Genomic DNA, 14,525 nt, shown 5'->3' with positions numbered 1-14,525 from the left:
TATATTTTTCTAATAATAAATTCATCCACTGGTTCCTCTATCAGTCAACTTCAACAATATCATGTATTAAATTAATAAATAATGATAACAATTTATTTTATTTTGACCTCATACACTATACCTGTACTTATACTTATTTCAATATATTTTTCTATTACAAATGCATCCACTAGTTCTTTTATCAGTTAACCTCAACAATACCATACATTAAATTAATAAATAATGATAGCAATTTATTTGATTTTCACCTCATACACTATACTTGTACTTACACGTATAGCTTTATTTATTTCAATATATTTTTCTAATAATAAATTCATCCACTGGTTCCTCTATCAGTCAACCTCAACAATATCATGTATTAAATTAATAAATAATGATAACAATTTATTTTATTTTGACCTCATACACTATACCTGTACTTATACTTATTTCAATATATTTTTCTATTACAAATGCATCCACTAGTTCTTCTATCAGTTAACCTCAACAATACCATACATCAAAGTAATAAATAATGATAACAATTTATTTGGTTTTGACTTCATACACTATACCTGTACTTATACTTATTTCAATATATTTTTCTATTACAAATGCATCCACTAGTTCTTCTATCAGTTAACCTCAACAATACCATACATTAAAGTAATAAATAATGATAACAATTTATTTGATTTTCACCTCATACACTATACCTGTACTTGCACGTATAGCTTTATTTATTTCAATATATTTTTCTAATAATAAATTCATCCATTCGTTCCTCTATCAGTTAACCTCAACAATATCATACATTAAATTAATAAATAATGATAGCAATTTATACGATTTTCACCTCATACACTATACCTGTACTTATACTTATTTCAATATATTTCTCTATTACAAGTTCATCCACTCGTTTCTCTATCAGTCAACTTCAACAATGTGGAATTGAATTGAGAACGTGATTTTGGTGGAGAAAATGGCGCAAGTTCGTGTCGCGTAGCGCGAGTATTCCTATCAACGATGAAAACAAGAAGATGGTCGCATCGTAACTTGCTCGGAATATTAATGCCGTGGCATGTCCGAGATAGGGTGGCCGTGTTTCAGAACCGTTCATCCGATATTGCGCCGACATCCTTTGGATATTGACACTCGATATCCGGCCGACTGCCAACCTTCCGTGATAACGTAGCCGCTATGCGTAATACCCAATTTAGTTTCCACTTTCCTCCGTACTATCCGACAACTACCTAACTCCATCAACTTTCCCCTCCGCCATCATTGTCTTCGCTATCTTTTATCTGTTCGTGCTCTTTTACAAATTGTTGAAGTGGGTCTCACTTCTAGAAAAACTCTAATGTTTTGGCACAACGATTCTCATTACAGCGACTTCTTTCGTCTGTATTATAATACCGCGAAAAGATCGCCGACATACATACAATGTCGACGATAAGCGCAAATACCGACAAGCCGAAAGGATCGGAAAACTTCAATAGGCCTAACGGCCATCAATATATTTCGGCACCGCAGCAGTTGATGTTCAGTTAGCCGTCGGAGAGTCGAGAGTGAATAGTCGTTAATCGAGACTTATGATATCACACTACTGCATTAAGTTCACGTTAAATAATCATCGTTTTCTGTTTAATCCACTGTAATAAATCCATCTATCAATATATTATCACATAGGATAGAAACCACTGGAAATCCTAATTTCTAACGTTTCTGAATAAAGAATTTCTATAACACATTCATCCACACGTTTGCTCTTTCTATTCCGAAATATGTAAAAATCTCAACACAAATTACCGAATCTTCTTTTTTACCGCGGGAAAGCGAAAACATGTTAGCCTGCTGGTTATAGAGCTAACAGCAACGACAATCTCGGTATCTCCGATATATTCGATTACAGGTTGTATATAACTGTAACCAATGGTATTCGAGCGACGGTAGCTCGGCAACGTAGCAGCTGGTTTAATCTGAGACAGATGAACCACCGATACCGTGAGTCGTGTCTCCTTCGGTATTCCTGTTTGCTTCCACCTACTATGTACTATGTCGGAGGTTCCGCGTGATCGATCCTCTCCGCGCGGTTGCTTTCAATCGATAGGCCGCACCGCGCCAAGCTACGTCACATCGTGCCGATCGTTCCAATAAAAATTACTAAAGAATATCATCCCGATCTCCGACTGAAAAATATTCAGTGATCCAGTTAATTTTACGAGATGCTTTCGACGAATGTTTCGCGAGGGACGTAGACAATGTAATGGCGCATCGTGAGAATGTCGAACCGATTCGGTCTCTTGATAGACAGTCCATCGATAATGGAGGATCGCGAAAAATAAGATTCCACTGGTACTTTATTGCGAATCAGAAGCGGGCCAATCTGTTGGAAGCGGAAAGCTCGAAAACTGATCGTTAGGGGAATCCCCGAGACCGAAAACGGACACGCCGAAATAGGAGACGAAATCTCGTTCCGAGAATGTCACGTTTCTGATTGAAGTTAGTCTTGTCGGATTTTTGCAGAAAAGTATACGCGTATATTCGGCTGATTCTCCGTCCGCGCTCTAATAATCTGTAGTGGCACTTGACAACAAAGAACTTTCCAACGGTTTCGTCGGTCAAATTATACCATCGTCGACAGACTGTTTTCGAGATACCGACGAAACATAAGTAAGGTCACGACGAAGCGTAAGCGTCGACAGGCCTAATGAGCCATCGATAATTCTACGGTCCTTCCACGAATAGTTGGAACGAACGCGTGTGTGTGGGGATATTGAGAGGCGACAAAAAAGAAACGACTCGGATCAACAGAACAGTTGAGTTGTGACCGGGAAGCGAGATTGGTCAGTCGAAATCGAGAATCGTTCGTAAAGAGTCGAAAACGAGAATTGTGAATAAATTGTCACCCGCACAAGTCACGAGTCAAGACTTGTAACGAAGTCATTAAACGTGTTAATAATATACTGTCAAGCAAAACGCCGAGTATTTCTTTGGCGCCCTACACGTCCTACAGAAACCACCTCACATCCACGACGTAGTGAACATTTTGTCGTCTGATTTCAGTAAGCATGTTTTATCGACTTCGTATTATTTTGATGCTTGAGATTTTGACATTTTGTTAAGAAAGAAACTTCTTGTCATATCAGCAAAGCTGATTTTTCGTTTGTTTATAATGTATTAGGTATATAAAAAGTGATAAAGTGGCAATTTGCAAGTGTGTTATTGGGACAATATTAGTCAAACTTGTAATAATATGCGTGTAATAATAAAACGTATAATAATAATATACGGGCTTAGCAAGTGGGCGTCTTGGACGACGGCCTACACGCTCGAGCAATCGACACTTTTATTACGTTCGCCAAGCTGTTGCCCCAATGAGAAGCTAGCAAATTGTCATTTTATCACTTTTTATATAATAAATTACGAACAAACAGAATATCAGCCTTGTCGCTATGACACGAATCTTTTTGGCAACGTAAAATTTTTCCAGTCGACCTCTGTCCCGGAAGGTTGGCCACAAACACCCATTTTAGCATTCTCAAACATAAAAATAAGGATAAAAGTGAAGTAAATCAAGTTTACTAAAGTGTCACGCAGGAAACGTTCACTGTCTATTGGATTATAAACCAGCAGCTTTGCAATCTATTTCTCGCGATCACCCCGAACCGACTGCTAAACGAATTGGATCCTCTTCCTAATAGATTGTAAAATTCTTGTCGCTCTTTGCACGAAATTAATTGTAAGAATAACGAAAATAAAAGAAAATGGAGAAGAAGAAAATAAGATCTCGGTGTTCGCAGGACTGGGAGCTATGCATTTCTTTGGAGTTGAGCTTGCAGTATCTTCGGATGACGGTGGTTTGTTGGCTGGCTGCGATGTGTCATCATCTTTACGCAACCGTTGCTTCGATCCCGCGTCGCGACGATCCACCATCTTATCTGAAATACAGTCTGTTCGCCTGGGGTACACCATTGCTCGATCTGGCCATCGCCACTTTCCTACAGATACGTGAGGCGACCGTCATTTGGAACATAGCGGATCTTACACCTTTCAATTGCTGGTATATTTTCTTCTCCCCCATCCCACTTTTTTTCTCTTTCTCTTTCTCCTACCTTCTTTCGTCGATCTCCTACCCATGTTTTCGTCTAAAACGGAAACCTCGAACATTTATCGGAAGTTATTTGCACGTAATTCCAAGAAGTTGCGTTACGGGATTTCAAATATGGCGAGTTGGCGCGACGTGACCCGACGATTGCTGATACTTGTAAAAGTTGTAAAATAAAACTTGTAAAAGTTATTACACGTCCCCATACTGGAATTACGATTTACCGTTTTACGAGGAGAAATCGACACAGAAACGATACAGAAGTGGCAGTCGAACGTGCACGCGAATAGCATTTTTCGAAATAAAATGATCATCGAGGCCAACTAAAATTTGGTACGGTTTGCTCGCTGAAATTTCACGTCGGCTATCTTGCACCTCGTTTGGCAGACTCGGTGGCAGACATTTTACGCCTTCGTGGCTATTACCACCTTAAAAATTCATGCTTTATTTTAACAAGTTCAAGAGAAACTTTTTTAGATTTAACAAAACTTTCCATCATGTTAATTATCGGTTTGTCGTGCTACGTCGAACCCTGCGCGAATACTCTTTGAAATTTAATTTCCCGAATAAAGCGTTAGCTATGGTTTTGAAACGAATTAAAAACGTCACGATATAGGAACGACGTGATATCGTTTTATCTCGTCCCTGATCTCGTTCCGATTTTCGACTAAATATTCAAAACTCGTTTTCCTATTTCCCTCTTCCGTCGCAGAGCGTCGCGAAATTTTAAGAACGAAATTCTCCAGTTTGAACAATCGTATTTTCATTGTATCTTCTCTGCTATTGTTCCATCGTTTCCTATTTTCAGCTACCGAAAGGCAACTGGAAAAGAGCAATGGAAATGTGATTTTACTCGATTTTCCGTCTCGTAACTATTGAATTTTCGTACGTACTCCACTGAGTGTGACACGGTTCCAGATAAACAGGTTGCAATACTAAAATTTGGATGCCAGATGCCTTACAATATTATATTTTGAGCGTTCATACTTCGACGTGTTGTATATTATAATTTGTACGTTACAAACACAATATAATCTGTTACAGGTTTTTAGGAACGAAGGCAACGATTTATGCGTACGGCTTGCCAGTGGCCCTTCTGCTTCTTTCCGCCGGCTACTATCTAATCAAAGCTGCGATTGTGTCCAGGTACACTGCTTTTCACCAAAAGTATGCGTCGTCTCGAAATAAATTTGCGGTGTAGGAAAAATTGTGTTGAAAAGTGGACGGTAAGAAAGAAACGTATGGTGTATTCACTGGTTACGATGTGTCCGAGTGCTTGTTCGGGCTGATTTCCATTTAGCGGTCATGTATAATTCAGTGGAGCAAATCCAGTCTTCTCTCAAGTTTATTTACTATTAATCTTTCAACGGCCAACAGCGCATCCTTCGCACTAGTACAATACGTATCGATCTACGGATCGACACGAAAAATGTGGCACTCCTCTCCAAGCGTAGAGAGCGTAGAGACCTGTGTGTGACGTGTAAACGTATCGTCCTTAGCAACGAGAAATCTCGTCGTAATTTACAACGCTCATTCGCGGCCATTTTGATCGAACCAGAGTTGAGCAACGTTCGCATTGTCTCGAATAAATATTTGTCTAAGATAATTATCCAAACAAATTTTATATTAGTCGAATATTTTATCTGGGTATTTTCTATATGTATTCTATATGTATTACAAAATTATTCGAATAATAACACGAATAATTGTTTGTGTGTACTTAATTTGATGGAAATACTAGTACAATTTTTACTATTAATTTACCAAATGACTAGTTAACCGTGGAACAATATTGTATTATGACATTTGAGATAAATGAATACTACAACAATTGGACAATGAAGTTCAAAAATATATTTCACTTTCAGTATTTTGTCCATACATATAAAATACGTATAATATATAAATATTTATATTACAATATATAATTTCATTCGAATAAATTCTTATTTGAGTATCTTATCCAATTCAATTTTTATTCAGATAAATTCTTATACAAATAATCGATTGTTCGAATAAATTCTCATTTGGACAAATACTTATTCGACTGGATATTTGTTCATTATTGGCGAATAAAATTTTATTCCTTGTATTTATTTATTATCTGTTATTCGAATAAAATTCCACTCGTTTCCTGTTTTGATCAGAAACGATTACCGAATATTTTGGCAAATTTCTTTTGTGCAGATACACGTGCAGCATGCAACTGGAAATTAAGCAACGCGAGAAGATGAAGAGAAGGAGGGCGCTGCAAATTATTCTGTTTTTAAAAGTGTGTATAATAGTGGGTCTCATAGCTGGGTGTGGAGTCGCGTCCAGGGTGTGGAAAGTCCCTTTCCTCTGGGCTGTATTCTGTACTGGACATTCTTTGCAGGTAAAATAATAATTGTCTAATAAATACTACAACTTGTGGAAAGATATATCTACGACCTTGCTATCTAACTGGAATATCTAACTGGAAAGTTCTGGCTACAGTGTTCTACTAGAATTCGATAAAACAGAACGTGCGGCTTTGACCTACGATTAGTTTTGTTGGAAAAGCAATCTTCTTATCGGTTTCTGGCTGCCAAGTTTCTTCTTTTCTATACGATCAATTTCGATTTCGCGATTATCGAGATTTATATAGTTTGAATAAAACAAAACCGATCGAACGATTGGAAGGTAAAAAAGCGCGTAACCGTGCGATAAACAGCAAGCGGAAGTTCTCTCTACAAAAGTCACGTTGGAAGTTTCCATCAATAGCCATTCGAGACTCTAGTCGAGTCGAGTCGGGTCTTAAACGGTTATTCAACGACGTTTTCTTCGTATGCGTCCCGAGTATCAAATGTTTTCCACGTAGAGACTTTTCCATATGGAAGAACGATCGAACAATGGAAGACGACCCTTGCCTCTCTTGCACATACTTTTTTCTAATCGAATATTCAATTCCCTTCACCTCGGTTATTCTTTTCTTATCTACGTTGCGCCATTTTATCTTACGCTTTTTGCCCTTCCACTGTCGTTTTGCATGGACTTATAACTAAAACTTTCCTCGCGCCGCATTACGACGCGTTTATCAGTATTCGGTAAGTGAGCGCTTTACAATTAGCTTCGGCGATTTAATACGTACGTATACGTATGTCGAATAAATTTCAATCAATCTTGAATTAATATCAAATAGTAGCGCGCTAAAAATGTTTGAGAACGTTTGTTAATAATTTCTGTGCAAGTGCGATAGTTGGTATTCCTCCGTCAAAGATTTACACGCTTCAACAAAATGAAAACGTGTATTATTAGACAGTTCGAAACGCATTTACTTAAGGTAATTTCTCAGAGAGAATGCTTTGAAATATCAGCAAAGGATGGTTGAAAATCGGGGTATGTGAGCTTCAGGGCAAACGCTCGGTAAACGCGGAAACGTCCGTACCATACGAAAGCGAATTATTCATATGAAACGAAGCGGATGCCTCTACTTGATCTCATGCGCAAAAGAGATATGTAGTTGTAGTTGCAATTGGAGTTAGCATTTTCGGTGTCAGAGGATACCCTGTGAAAGAAAAGTCGTAAAATTTTCATAGCGAACCAAATATCGCCTCTGGCTGGTAACAACATTTTTTATTTGCAAGTTTCGCGTGACAGTAGCAGCAAGGGAATGAAAGCGAAACGCAAATACGTCGTTGAAAAAATAGATTTCTACGAATTGTTTTTGGTATTGCACGGTAACTCGAATATTTTTGAATTAGTTTTGACAATAAAAGGTAATTATCACGCAGATTAAAAAATTGTACGTGTATTTAACATTCCACTGGAATTGGACGTTCGTTCATCGATTGAAACTCTTGCAAACTTTATCGAGCGATCCGACGGAATTAAAATCTTTTCAGCTATTTGCTGCTTAGACGAACAATAAAGTTATTCAAACGAACGATTCAAAGGCATATCGAATGAAACGTTCGTCCTTCAATTCTCAGCAGACTTCCCGGACGATATTCCCCTTTTGGTTTTTAGCTGTTTTAACGTTTTCCTGGAAAGCGTGGGCGATACACGTAAGTATACGTCACCACTAATTGCTAGTAGGATCGATTTGTCTTCGTATTCGGTGTGTCCGTCGACTAAGTTCAAACACAGCACCTAAACCTTTTCCGATTCGCTTGGGTCGCAGCCTCTATCGGTAACGTTAAATATCACACGTGTATGCCATTTCTGCTTTCTTTTCTTTGCATGGTGATCCATCGACCGATCGATACGGCAGGGACTAGTTGTAGCGCTATCCGTCGCGTGCAACTGCAGAGTTTTGAAAATCTACACCAGGAAATCGTACAAGCAACCAAAACAACAGGTAAATCTCTATCCTCTCTGTTTTTCTTTTCTCTATTCCCCAAAAGGTGCCTAATTTTTGAAAACCGCTCATTCCGATCTGTGTTTAATTTGTTATACTCCGACAGCTAGCGACAGATTTGTCTGACTCATTTTCTTAACTTTGTAAAAATGTTTTTCATGGTGAATATGCTTTATTAGTTGGTATCTGCCGTGCGAGTGACAAAACGATTTCGAGCTGATTCATTAAAGTAACTCCTGATTTTAGTCTAGAAAAAGTTCGTCGTGCTCTTCGTAGCCTTCGTGGTTTGTGGCGTGCCTCGTCTCTTCAAGTGGCTGATAGACTTTGTCTTGCAGATAATGTAGTAGAACGACTTTATCTGAACATTTATTTCATGATGTTCATAGTTGAGAAGAGTTACTTCGGCGTCGTTAATGATCTTAGTCAACGACACTATCCTTTTTCACATAGTTAAGACGCTCCTGTTGAGCTTTGTTTCGCGTATATTAGAAAACTGCCATTTTCTTTATTTATATATAGCAGCAAAATAATAGAATAACGTTTAAAAAAGTGTTAATAAAATCGGTCTAAAATTTCTGTCGCTAGCTTCCGAATTATTTCGATACGATAATTGCTAGGGAAAATACTTGAATTTAAACAAGCTGAAATTGCCAACAAGTAGCCTCGGACTGTGGCGTCATAACTTGTCGACGCGAGATTTTCAGTCGACTTGAATTATTCGATGTTCAAAAATAGATTTCATCGTGTGTTTATTTCGTTTCGGTATCTGGCTGGTAACATTACATTGTCGCGCAGAATCAAACGAATTTTATCCAGCCACTGCTATATCGTCGTTAATCGATATTAATCTTTCACAGTGATTTGACGCGCGATTCGAACGTATCCAGCGAACGAATCGTGTTAAGCGTCGAAATGTAACAAACGTATCGCAACACCGTTTATTTTTACAGATCGCGCATTCTAGTAGCAGCAGCATGCAACTGCTCGCACCAGCACCAGATCCGGTCTAGATCCACGAATTTTCGGCTACTTTCGCGGACGAAGCCACCAACGAAGATGAAAATAAAGGGCCATCGAAACAAAGGATTTCCATTACATTTTTCATCCAAACGTATCTCTCGCTTTCTCCGAAATGATTCTCTAGTGCAGCGACATCGGTTCGAGAGATATTCTTCTTCTTCTATTACATTTACGAAACTGAGACGTATTTCGAACAAAATCGATTTTCATTTGCTGCTCGAGAACGGTTGAAAACACTGCAAAGATATCAAACGTTTAAAGCTAAATATCACCGTGAACTTCGACGATTTTCTGCTGTGCTGTTTTCTTGGGTCAAAGATTTATTCGATTATAGGAGAAAAAAGCACGGACAAGGAGAGAGTTCAGGAGAAACGACCTCGGACGTGAAGAAAAAGAAACGGTCGTAATTTACTTTAAATTACGTTTTCCGCTTTCCGGTGGCCGCGTTCGAAGCCTGCGAGCCGAACGCGCTTGAGTTTAGAGGCTTTTCGTGGCAGGAAGCGGTAGCGAATATCGCGCGCCGTTCCAAACCAGCGGAACTGGAAAGATCAAATTTCACGAGTCTATCGCGTCAGTGGCCACAAAGACGACCACCGGACGCAGAGATTATGTGAAGATAGTCGCGTCAATGTATCGCGTCGTTGTTGATACACAAGCCTTGCATTCCGTGTACGTCGAATGCCACGCTGTAAACGGCATCGCTCCGCACTACTCCGCACAATTTCACCAGATCGAATTGGAAGTAGACGTACGAGTAACTTTTAACATATCCGCGATGTCGTCTCTCGTCGCATACACGAATGCCTCTTTTTTTGCCTTATTTTTCCAACCATTTTACGAAACTACTTTATTTTCTCGATCTTCGTAAGAAAGAGTAATAAATCGCATAGAACCACCACCAACGAATCAACTAGCGCCAACGAACAGAGAGTAAATCATGCGGCATTCCCGACGATGCATTTCGGTAATGTGAGTATTTGCTCGTTACGGAGAAAATCGGAACGAAAGAGGGGAACAAAAGATGAAAAAAGATCGATCCAATATGAAAGGAACGGAGACGCGGTGCATTCGGAAGCGCGTTCGGGAACGCGTTCCCAGCGGTTTTGCGGCTGTCATTTCCCTGCGATGTAATTAACACTTGGTAATCACCTATGCGATCGCATTAGTACACCTAACCACCAGCACTCTGTAAATGTAAACGCATGTAGTTATGAGGAAATAAATATTTTGAAATCCAATAGAAACTGTGGAATGCCGAGGCACATCGGTTCGTGAACAATTTCCCTAGTTAATCGACCGCCTCGTCGACTAGTCGAGAAACAAGATCCGTTTGTTAAACTAATTACCGATTTCGTTGCGACCACGTCACGGCCCCCTTCATCCTGTTTCCCTATTCCATCTCGAAATCAATGCTGTCACCGCTCTAATTGCAGGGACAATTAATTTACGTGAGCTCGCCACAATCCGTTATCGTTATCTCGATAATTGCGTGAATTACACAGAACAGGAAATTCTCGGAGATGGTAAGCATCTAATACGTAAGTGTTTGTGAACTGTAAACACTGAAAAGTTTTATCTACACGAACGCATCCGATCTGTACCGATCAGTGAATAAACACGAACGCATCCGATCTGTACCGATCAGTGAATAAACACGAACGCATCCGATCTGTACCGATCAGTGAATAAACACGAACGCATCCGATCTGTACCGATCAGTGAATAAACACGAACACTGTCACCAGTGAAATAGTAATCGCCAAAGATTCTAATTACACATATACATACTTGGTACGCTTGTATCTTGTGCTTCTGCCAACCAACGAACAACGACTCAACTTTTGGTCAAATATTAACAACTTTATGTGAAAAGTCCGCAGAGGATGGCATCATTCTTCTCATTCACGGTGGCGTTATCGATTAAATCAAACGTTGTAACTTTCATTAACTACGCGCTCTTATCGTTAACGAAAGTCATGTTATTGGGTCCAAATTTGTGTCACTTCCTTTGCTCTTAATTTTCTCAATTTCGCACAAAATATTCAACGAGAAAATGTCAAACACGCGAAAGAACTCCGTCGCGTTGATTGCCATGTCGATAACCACTCGCGTTTGACTCAACTATGCGATTTCATAGGATTCGTGCGTTCAGAAGTTTAAACCAAAAGCGTAAAATATTTTAAAAACCTCTCTAAGGATATATCTTTATGATTAGAGAAGGAAACTATATAACCGATGTAAACGTGCCACGACCGACCGATGAAAACACCGTGTCATGTCTCGCTGTCTCGCCTAGCTATCTGACATTTAATTATCGAGAAGCAGCGCGATGGCCGATGCAGCGAGCCGCACCCCTTTTCGCTCGTTCGCTCGTAAACAGTTTCTTTTTATCTTGTCGTCAACGCGACACCATGCGACTCGTGTCAAACGCTCCTATTCGATTCATTGTACAAACGTTGCCATTCCGTACACCTGTTCCAAGATTCGTACAAGTACATATCTGCTATAGAATAATTTTTTGACTACTTCAAAGCATTTGAATTTCGGAACGATTTTGCAACTATCTTTCTCGTTTACCGACACGTCTTTCTATCGGTTTTTTTTTATATTTCGAATAACGATGGCAAATGTAGTAAAAGGACGAAATGAAAAACACATTTCTTGCAAAAAGCTGAAACAGAATCCATACAGATAAGAAGCAAAGATGACTCATAGTAGAGAAAATATAGAAGAAATGAAAAGACATTAAAATATCGATCAACGATTGTTCGTAATAGCGAGCGGGAGGCTTCGTTTCCACTGAAACAACTTCGAACAACCTTTTATTGCTATTCCATGTTTCTTGAAAAAGTTGTCGCATAATGCTTCAGTGTGGATAGAATGTTTCAATAAGTTGCTGTTTGTTGGAAATGTATTGGAGTGTAGCGACGAGAGACAGCAGAAAGTTGTTCGTTGTTGCTTCGGTGAAAACGAGGCCTAACAATCATGCGCTCGTCCATCGAAGTCAAGGCCAACCTAAGTAGATATCTGTTATATGTATAGTTAGGTCTGTGGATCATCAAAAAACGCGCAGATCAACAATGTTACACGAACTAGAGGTTAATTGATTTTGACGCAAGGACAACGTAGACGTCGAGCAAAAAAGAAGTGAATTTTCATTAGAAAGACGGCGAGCGCATTAATCTGAAATGCCTATACATGTATACATACGGTCACGAACGAAAACATTGAAACACTGTTTAAAACAAAATAACTTTCTAAAAATTAGGCCAAACGATTTGAATCTTTTTTTAGAAGTAAAAGGACTAGTTTACTAGATGATGCATAAAAAATTTTGGAAAAATTGTAATTGACCGGAATCGCGAAAAAAATAGTAAAATGGTCACTTTTTACAACTTGTTTATCTAAGTCTGTAATGAAAGTTTAAAAAGTATACTTTATGGATTTATGTTAATTATATACAAACGGTTAAAACTGATGAAAATTCCAGTTTTTTACGATTTTAGGCCTATATCTGAAATAAATCTACATTGTTGTTCATTTTTTCATGCCTATTGCTTATTTCTATATTAACCGATTTCGATGAAATTTTCAACATGTGTATGTATAGCTGGCATAACCCTTCATAATATGTCACTTAAATTTTCATTACAGACCCAAATAAAAATGTTAGTAAAAAGTGATCTCTATTATTTTCTTCGCATGTCCAATCAACTGCAATTTAGAAAAAAAAATTTTACGCATCTTCTAATAAACTAATCCTAATTTTTAACTTTTTAAAAAGATTCAAGTCGTTTAAGTCTAATTTTTAAAAAGTAATTCTGTTTTAAAGGCTGCGCCAATACTGTATGTATGTAATAAAAAAAAATAGAGTACGAACGATGAATAATCCGGTTAAACACGAAATTCGTATTACACTTGGGAATAAGCACAACGAATAAAGAGTTAACAAAGCAACAAAAGATGTCCTTCGTTTCGTCGAATCGTAGATTACTTGCCATAAACACCCGATACCCATCATTCTCTTCTTGTAGAACTTTTTAAATGATTTTGTAACTTAATTAAAAAAATAACAATGATTAAAAAATTGTCGTTCGTGTAAATTTCTCTATAGTAACTGATGATAACAATCATGTTTTTGTAGTTCTTGTTTGGATATAAATAGTATTTCTACTATTAAACGAAAACAAGCATGATAACTCTTTCCTCTTTCTTTTTTTGCTCCGTTTCCTTTTAAGATATATTCAATTTTTCCTTCCCGTTATTACAATCTGTTTTAGAGTTTATTCTTTTTAAACAAATTTTGTGAATAATCTGAATTATTGGTTCTGCACGTATTTTTCTTTCTTTCGCTTTTAAATTCGCGGTATTTGTAAAGCGCTGCGATCTCGCCATCTGGTGACTAAACGCAATCGATTAAATAGTGAAATCGACATTGTTGACTGTTGATAATTACGATAGCAAGAACTGTATTCAACATCGAACGATACGATAACGTGAGTATGTTTAAAATTTGTTTATTTGTCATGATAATCTTTTCCCCGTTTTTATAGGCAATATTTAACGTTTGTGAGAAATATTTATACTCTCGTAAAATATTTTTAAAAAAGATATCGAATTTTATCAAAACTAATATACTGATTGTACAAAATCAGTCTTTCATCCCGATTTCTATTAATATTTACAGTTCCAGCTTTGAAACGATTGTTCAACTTAAATATAATTTATCTACGAAAATCTCTAAATTCCATTTATAGAGACGCTATAAATTTCTTCACGACGAAAACGAACATATTGTTCGTGTAACTTGTATACCATGTCTATTAAGCAAAGCATATTCCGTTTTTATATCTCATCTTACATCTGTTCACAAATAGATTTATCGATAACGACTTTTTTAATTATTTCTCTTCTTGTCTTAGCTTCTCTTAGATATCTGCAAGATCTGACACATCACATTTCGATGGATATATTTTTGATGATTTTTCTTTCTTTTCGAATTGCAAATTTGTTAAATGTTCGTCAAATTGTAGTACAAATTGTATCAAACGATTAAATTTTACACATACTCGCACACATCGTTTCGAATTGAAT

At 37.8% G+C, this 14,525-nt stretch overlaps 1 protein-coding gene and 1 long non-coding RNA gene across 7 annotated transcripts in view; one reads left to right on the top strand and one right to left on the bottom strand.

The window, feature by feature from the left end:
• LOC138189115 (adhesion G protein-coupled receptor E3) overlaps positions 1-10,442 on the top strand; it is a 79,018-nt gene extending 68,576 nt beyond the window's left edge. For all 6 annotated transcript variants that reach the window (XM_069131273.1, XM_069131271.1, XM_069131274.1 and 3 more), the window contains 5 exons: positions 3,789-4,048; positions 5,138-5,239; positions 6,281-6,467; positions 8,325-8,411; positions 9,362-10,442. In XM_069131273.1, the coding sequence (XP_068987374.1) occupies positions 3,789-4,048; positions 5,138-5,239; positions 6,281-6,467; positions 8,325-8,411; positions 9,362-9,421 (696 nt within the window). In that variant the 3' untranslated portion in view covers positions 9,422-10,442. The remainder of the gene's footprint in view (positions 1-3,788; positions 4,049-5,137; positions 5,240-6,280; positions 6,468-8,324; positions 8,412-9,361) is intronic.
• Positions 4,123-12,767, bottom strand: LOC138189117 (uncharacterized). Its single transcript, XR_011175908.1, has 2 exons — positions 11,220-12,767; positions 4,123-5,560 (listed from the first exon to the last, which is right to left on the bottom strand). It is a non-coding gene; the product is annotated as an uncharacterized LOC138189117 (long non-coding RNA).
• Between the last annotated feature and the right edge of the window lie 1,758 nt (positions 12,768-14,525).

Source organism: Bombus flavifrons, chromosome 18 (genome assembly GCF_040668555.2).
Source record: "Bombus flavifrons isolate JBK064 chromosome 18, iyBomFlav1_principal, whole genome shotgun sequence".
Taxonomy (NCBI): domain Eukaryota; kingdom Metazoa; phylum Arthropoda; class Insecta; order Hymenoptera; family Apidae; genus Bombus; species Bombus flavifrons.
The sequence above is the reverse complement of the archived record's forward strand: the minus strand, read 5'-3'. Positions and strand labels throughout refer to the sequence as shown.